Here is a 7,478-nt window from a genome sequence, read left to right as displayed (position 1 = left end):
GTTTTTTTTAAATTGAGACCAGTCATTCTATTGAATTATTTAGAAATCCAATTGCTATTAAATGTCCACAAATACAAGGGCTTGAAAAGATTCGCTCCATTGACAATTGATTTACCAATTCTTGTTGGGCACACATAATGGTTAGCTTGTTGATTAAAAGACATATTTCAAATATTTCATGGGTTGAACTATTCAATATTGTAGATTATAAAAAGATAAGATTGTTAAGAGAGGTGGTTCAAGGTAGAAGTTTGGTCAATAAGAAAGAGTTGAAATTATAAATGTGTACGTAGGTGGTTGGAAGTATAAATGTTATCGACAAGAGGGGGTGGAAAGTAAGTATGGAAGTACAAATGACACGTGTATCTATATTCTTATGCCACAAAGTAGCCATAATCAACATAGAAGGGTAATACATCACAAAACCCATTTGAGAGTGGATGAAAATCTCAAGTTCCTTGTAGATACATTGCTCAAGCAACTAAAGGTGGTCTCCCTTTTTGTCTTGTCAAGGAATGGAAAGGTGTGGTTTTTCTATTTACATATAAAAGCAGAACCTCAAGAGATTATCAAAGCATCCTTGTGACAACTATCATGGAAGTCATTTTCTTGGCTTAGATATTAATCACACAAGTTGCATAACTTCTCAATATTCAAACCTCCAATTGACATGCCTAACTTCTCAATATTCAAACCTCCAATTGGCATGCCTATATCATGGGGTGATAAGCTCCGCTCCTTGGAGTCAATGGTTGGGATTGATGAATAATGGACCACATCACATGCACATCTTCATACCCACAAGATTGTACATCATGGTAAAGCTTTGCAAAACCTCTACCTGCAAGATATAACATTGAGTATCATTAACTTGAGTTATTCATTGTATCATTAACTTGAGTTGTTCAAGCTTTGCAATGACACAAACTTGTCGTGAAAAGTAACATTGTATTGTGAACAACAACTAATATCCTACATTTCAACTTGAACTATCACATTTGATGTTCAATTAAGAGTTTGGAAGCGATGGAAACCCACCTCAAGGAAATAATACACTTACTTTCTTGGATAATACACCTTCAAAAAGCAAGGACTTTGGCAGATGAAAATCCCTTAGAAAAATCAATAACAATAAACAATGTTTTTTGATAAACTACATAGGTAACTACATTAAGCTAGAAAATGGAAATAACTAGAGGCATTAACGCTTTTGCAATTTTAAAATTCCATCTTGGAGCTCAAGATTGAATTATAGAGCTGAAAAGGAAAGCTAAGAATTTGAACTATACAACACACTTCAACCTTGGTGTTTCAATGTTTTGCAATCCAAATGAATTGTAGACCATATAGGAAAATGGTTATATACCGTGCCAATCTCTTTAACAAGAAAAATGTAAGAAATCCCTTGAAAAGGAAGAGAGAAGGATGGATCTCCTCTAAAATCTAAGGCCTACCAAATGAAAAGTTAGCAAACCCCTAATGTATGTGTGGAAGTTTCAAGTGGGCTCTATTGCTTTATGTATGGAAGTGGGGAACATGGTATTAGTTGTTTAATTGGAGGGTATGGGAATTGGTGAGAGGTCTACAAGGCTTTGTTATAAGAAGATGGGTAACATGAATAATTAGTTGGCTAATGGGAGGGTAAGGGAGTTGTGAGAGGACTCTGGTTCAAAACCCACAATGGGTAGCTTATAGGTCAGCCTTAAATGATGCTTTTGGGGTGATTAAGGTTTGTTTCCAACCAATAATCTCAAATCTACAGCCTTACAAGAAGATATCAGGCTCTAAATTTAGAACCTTAGAAATGATCAGCTTACTGGCGTCAACCATGTCCTTACGTAGAATTAACTACACGGGAGTAAGATCGGTGGTGCCATCCTTTCCTGGGTTTAATGCTCTTCACTCGAAGTCACAAGGGAGCAGCTCCACATTCCTCTGAGCACAGAGTCAGATCAGAAGTATATCGGCCCGGCATGGCGACAGGAGTCATGCGATTTCAAAGGATAGCACAATACAAATCAAAGACAATGCAATGGCTGCAGACACAATTTGCGTGCAGAAGAGCAGAACTAATGAAATCCTTACCGGAGCAGACAAGGATTAATTGGGATTACCTCTAGATTCCCGACAAGAATGTTATGGTTGGAACCACAATTTGCATGCACAACAGATAAAGATTGTAGGGATTACCTCGGCTTCTGCGGTACAAGCAACGCACTGCCCTGCGCCACGCCTTGACGATGGGCGAGGAGAGGCGGCGGAAGAAGGAGGAGGGTGCGGGGGACGGGGCAGGGCCGGTGAGACTGTAATGGCTGCTGCTGCTGCTGCTGTTGTTGCTACGACAGGCCATGATAATTCTCTCTCTCTCTCTCTCTCTCTCTCTCTCTCTCTCTCCTCACTTGCCTCCTCTGGACTGCAGAAGCAGCTTCTTTATTGAAAGAGGCGACCTGCCTCCGCTTCTCTGCGAGAGAGGCTGTAGTTGCAGCGAAGAGAGAGGCGTCCAATTTGTAGGCGAGAGGGAAATATGAAAGAAACCCTCTGAGAAACGGGTAGAGAGAGAGAGAGAGAGAGGGAGAGGGAGAGGGAGAGGGAGAGTTTAGAAGGTGAGTCAAAGTGGCATATGCTTCTGTGTTACGAAGCAAAAGCGACACAAGAACCTGCCTGCAGAAAACTGTCACAACCTCCCTACAAGTGGGTCGATGGTCATCTCTCCCCCCCTCTCTCTCTCTCTCCTGCCAAGAAAACCAGAGAGAAAAGAGAGCCTTGGCTAAAATAGTTGTTTAGAAAATACGAAACCCCCATCGACGTTACCTCCCTCCAACCATCCACACGTCGTCTCAATCATCTACATCTCTCTCTCTCTCTCTCTCTCTCTCTCTCTCTCTCTCTCTCTCTCTCCATGTTGTTGAGGGCTCATCATGGCTTCTCTTCATCTGGGGCCCTTACAACTTACATCACTAAGCCCTTTTACAGGAGTGGAAGAGTTTCTCCTACATTTTTAAGTTCAGTCCCCTAAGCTAAGGTTCAAGCCTTGGATCACTCGGATATGCCTTTAAAGCCTCTTGAGATTGTTCCTATTACCTTATAACCACTCTCCTAAAAGTAGATGCATATTTGATACCTCCACAAAATAAATAAGATAAGAGGTCTCCAAACAAGAGGAGACTTTCTATGGGTCTTTTTCTCACTTTTATGGGGGCGGCATGGTTCATATAAGAGTTTCACATTTTCAAGTTGGAGTTCACTAGGGTTCAAAAGACTTGGGATTTGTGAGATATATCTCCACATTGCTGCAAAGCAATCGAGCAAGGAATGCTAGGACCTTAAGCCGATAAATATTTTCTATCACACTAAAACTACTCTCACTCTTCTTTTACAAAGATGAGTAATTGTATTAACGACTATGATGAATGTAAAATACAAGAGCCAAATGAGAGCTATATGTACAAGAAGGAGATTATAGAGATCACAACGTACCAAGAAGCCAAATTATTCCTGGAAATGAGGCATACATGCTAGTGTTGGATTTAAGGCTGTAGGAATGTGCATATACAGCTTGAGAGAGCATAATACCAGCTATATTAAATAGAGAAGATTGACAAGACTAAGTATGGCCTAAAGTGAGTAGATATGCATTAAGGTTGGGGAAACAAATCTCCTAGAGAGGGAAAAAGATGCCTTAGCATACTAAGTGTGTTTGCACACATTAGTATCAAAATATGGTAACAATTTCCCCTTGGAAATGATGAATAAGAGTTTATACTCATGTATAGGGAAGCGCTAAGCTTAAATGGCTATGATCAATTCACAAAGGGTAGTAAGCCTAAAGCTTAAGCGCCTTTACCAAAAGCTTTGAACTTCAAAGCCCGTGTGAAAAGATCTATAAAGTTGTCTTGTTTTGGCACATAGGCCAAGCTAATCTCTTTTACAAATAGTCTCTCCCAGACATGATGTTAATGCACCTCAATATGCTTAATACATGCATGGAACACTGGATTCCATGTAATTACAAATGCGTTCTAACTACCAATGAAGGTGGTAGTAGTAGATGACTATTGAACATCCAAATCAACCAAAAGGTTTTTGCACCAAACATACTCGACCGTAGCCATGAAAGCTATCCTATACTTAGCTTTACAACTAGGAGTTACCACAATGGAACACTTTTTAGTCAACCACGATATGCATGAACTTCCATGTGTGAAGCAAAAACCACTTTTGAATATACGAGTGTTATAATAATTGGACGAGTTAGAATCCCTCAAGTAGTGAAATCTACACTTTGCTACTTGCCAATGCTTGGTCCCTAAGCTAATCTACACACAAAATTCTTGACTCAATACTTGATTCTACAAATACTTTATGATCAATTAAACATGTTGCTTGACTAAAGTAAATTGAAAATATGGTTGTGTATTGTCTTTTGAAAAAAGATGGTTCATACTAATAGTTGGATGTATAAAAAGAGTTGTGTATTCATCTATATACACATGGTTTTAGACAGTTGAACATAACCATGGTCCCCACATTGGGTTGGTCCTTGTAGTCCATGAAGGGCTGACCAATCTAACTCATGGAATGAGACAATTGCATCTATGGTAGGCTAATCCAACTCGTCAAATGAGGGGTTGATTGATCTAACTAGGGGGGACTAACTAAATGCAAAATTTTAAGACTATTGATCGAATGTGACATTGATCGGCTGGAATAGAAGTTTATTTAGGCCCTCAAGGTATTGTGTCGGTCATTGACATCTAGTGAGAAGAGTGTCAAAATAGATAGGACAACATAACGAGTGCTAAAGAAGACAAAAGAGCCATGAAAACCTTCATAGCAAAGATATAGTCTACATTATAGAACTATTTATGCTTAGATAATCATGAATTTAAGAGTAGCCTAAAAAGGTTCATAGACATGACAAACTCATTTATTCATCATCATTATAGGTAGAACAATTGATTAAAGCATGTGATCTATGCTCTATAGAGAAATAGCTAATTGGTAAAGGGAGGAAGCCTTGACTGGAAGCATGCGAGTGGAAGCAAAAGCTATGGTGAAAGACGCAAGTGAGCAAGAGCAAGAGACACAAGATGTGAGAACTCCAATAGTCTCATAATGTGATTGGCCTTCCTTTATTCAAATGTCGCTGAAAGAATATGAAGTGACAATGATGGGCACCTGCCACCTACAGTAGTATACAAGTATGTAGATAATGTTAGTGTAATGAATGCATGGGGCTGTAGCCACATGCACCTTTACCCCCCAACAACCTTCCACTTAAAGGTGAATGTGCTCCTAGTGAGGAGATAACAAGAAAAAAGTGACAAACTATTTTCATCGCACACCCATCAACTTCCTAAGGAAGGCAACATGCAATGCTAAGAGACTTTTAGTGAGCATATTTGCAAGATTTTTATCAGTTGAGATCTTCATAAGCTCAATGGACTTGTCCTCAACGACCTCTCGAATAAAGTGGTGACGCACCTCAATGTGCTTTATCTTTGTATGGAAGACTAGATTCTTGGCCAACTCAATAGCACTCATAGAACTCAAATGGCAAGTAGGGACCACATAAAAAATACCAAGATTTGCAACCAAATGGCCTAATCACCAGTAGAGAGCCTCCTTTTGCAAGCCTCAGTGGATGTAACATATTCTTCCTCTATAATGGATAGGGATGTGTATTTCTGCACCCTAGACATCCAAGAAATAGTATCTCTAGCAAAGATGAAGACATATCCAAAGGTGGACTTCCTACTACCTCCATGTCTTACATAATCAGAGTATGTGTATCCCATGACTTGTGTATCCTCCAATATGCTCACTAAAAGTCTCTTAGCATTGCATGTTGCCTTCCTTAGGAAGTTGATGGGTGTGCGATGAAAATAGTTTGTCACTTTTTTCTTGTTATCTCCTCACTAGGAGCACATTCAATGGATGTCCTAAGGAAGGCAACATGCAATGCTATCCTCTAATGCTTTCCACTGCCACCACTGCTATCTCTACACATCAACTGAAGCATTCACAATCTTTAGTAAAATAATACAATTAAACCGACAAAAGTGAATACCTAGCAATCTTCAGCTAAATAAATCAATTGGTTAGAAATCAATCCTAACCTTAATTTATCACGAGTGCGCACTCTAAACTCATAAATGTTTATTAATTAAATATGTATTTTGCGGAATCACCCGCTATGGAATCACCCATGTACACACTAAATTAGCAAAACGCCCGAAAAGGATAGGCGTCCCCATCGACTTCTCGCACAAAGAATCCAGTTTGTGTATGAGCCCCGATAATAAAAGTTTATGGAATCTACCGTAAAACCTCACGGAATCCACCGTGGCATGAAATCCACCGTGGAATATGCCTCCTGGCATCATACCCCCAGGGTGGGATAGCAATTTTCCTCAATTGCTATTAGCTCAATGTGGAGCTAACAGAGTGGGGAAAGCATTTAAGTCTCTAGCGTGCATCCATTGGGCCTCTTCAATAGGATGGTTTTTAAACTTGACCAAATATCTAGAATATCTACGGCCAGTTCTAGTAGTCATAAAGTCAGTATCTATAATAGCTTCAGGCTCAAGGATTTCATTATCTTCATCTAACAAAGGTGGGTTTTCATAGACAGGGTGTACAGGTAATTGGCCTCTAAAGGGGCGTAATAAACTAGTGTGAAAGGTGTTGTGAATTTTCCAATGTGGTGGTAGTTCTAGTTTAAATGTATTGTCATTGATTTTGTGAATGATTTTGAATGGTCCATAGAATCTAGGTGCTAATTTCACAACTGGGTGTTTATCTACACTTTGTAATCTACGTTTCTCTATTCGTAACCAAACATAGTCATCAACTTTGAAATTCATGGCATGTCTTTTCTTATTGGCTTGTTTTGTATATGATTGCTGGGCTTTGGCAATCATGTCTTTAACTTCATCAAAAATAGTAGCATGCATGTTAGCAATATCATTAGCAGTTTGAATTTTATTTGATAAAGATGCAACAGGTGTAGGCAATCTATATCCATAAATAACTTCAAATGGTGCTTTCTTTGTAGCTGTATGTGGTGTATTGTTATATGCAAACTGAAGTAAATGTAGATATGTATTCATGTATGTGGTTTTGAAATAGTGTAAGCATGTAAAAGATCTAAAATAGTACTGTTAGTAGCTTCTGTTTGACCATTTGTTTCAGGATAAAATGCAAATGAAAAATCAATCTTTGTTCCTAAGTTAGCAAACAAAGTAATCCAAAAATTATTACAGAATCTAGAGTCACAATCAGAAATAATAACTTTTGGTAAACCATGATTAGTAAACATAGTTTTCAAAAATAATTGAGCTGCTTGAGATGCAGTTAAAGTTTTCTTGCATGGAATGAAATATGCTTGTTTGCTAAACGTGTCTACAACAGTCGAAATCATATCATGATTAGCTTTAGGGTTAGGTAAACCAGTAATAAAATCCATAGAAATCTGT

At 38.6% G+C, this 7,478-nt stretch overlaps 1 protein-coding gene across 1 annotated transcript; it reads right to left on the bottom strand.

Moving 5' to 3' along the window:
- Positions 1-344: 344 nt before the first annotated feature.
- LOC148041091 (uncharacterized) lies at positions 345-2,745 on the bottom strand. The gene is made up of 2 exons (XM_087676802.1): positions 2,191-2,745; positions 345-841 (listed from the first exon to the last, which is right to left on the bottom strand). Exons 1-2 carry the CDS (start codon positions 2,348-2,350, stop codon positions 711-713), a joined length of 291 nt encoding a protein of 96 aa, XP_087532928.1. The 5' UTR covers positions 2,351-2,745; the 3' UTR covers positions 345-710.
- Between the last annotated feature and the right edge of the window lie 4,733 nt (positions 2,746-7,478).

Source organism: Lygodium microphyllum, chromosome 1 (genome assembly GCF_053477565.2).
Source record: "Lygodium microphyllum isolate KBCC chromosome 1, Lygodium_microphyllum_v1.1.10, whole genome shotgun sequence".
NCBI classification, from domain to species: Eukaryota; Viridiplantae; Streptophyta; class Polypodiopsida; order Schizaeales; family Lygodiaceae; genus Lygodium; species Lygodium microphyllum.
The sequence above is the reverse complement of the archived record's forward strand: the minus strand, read 5'-3'. Positions and strand labels throughout refer to the sequence as shown.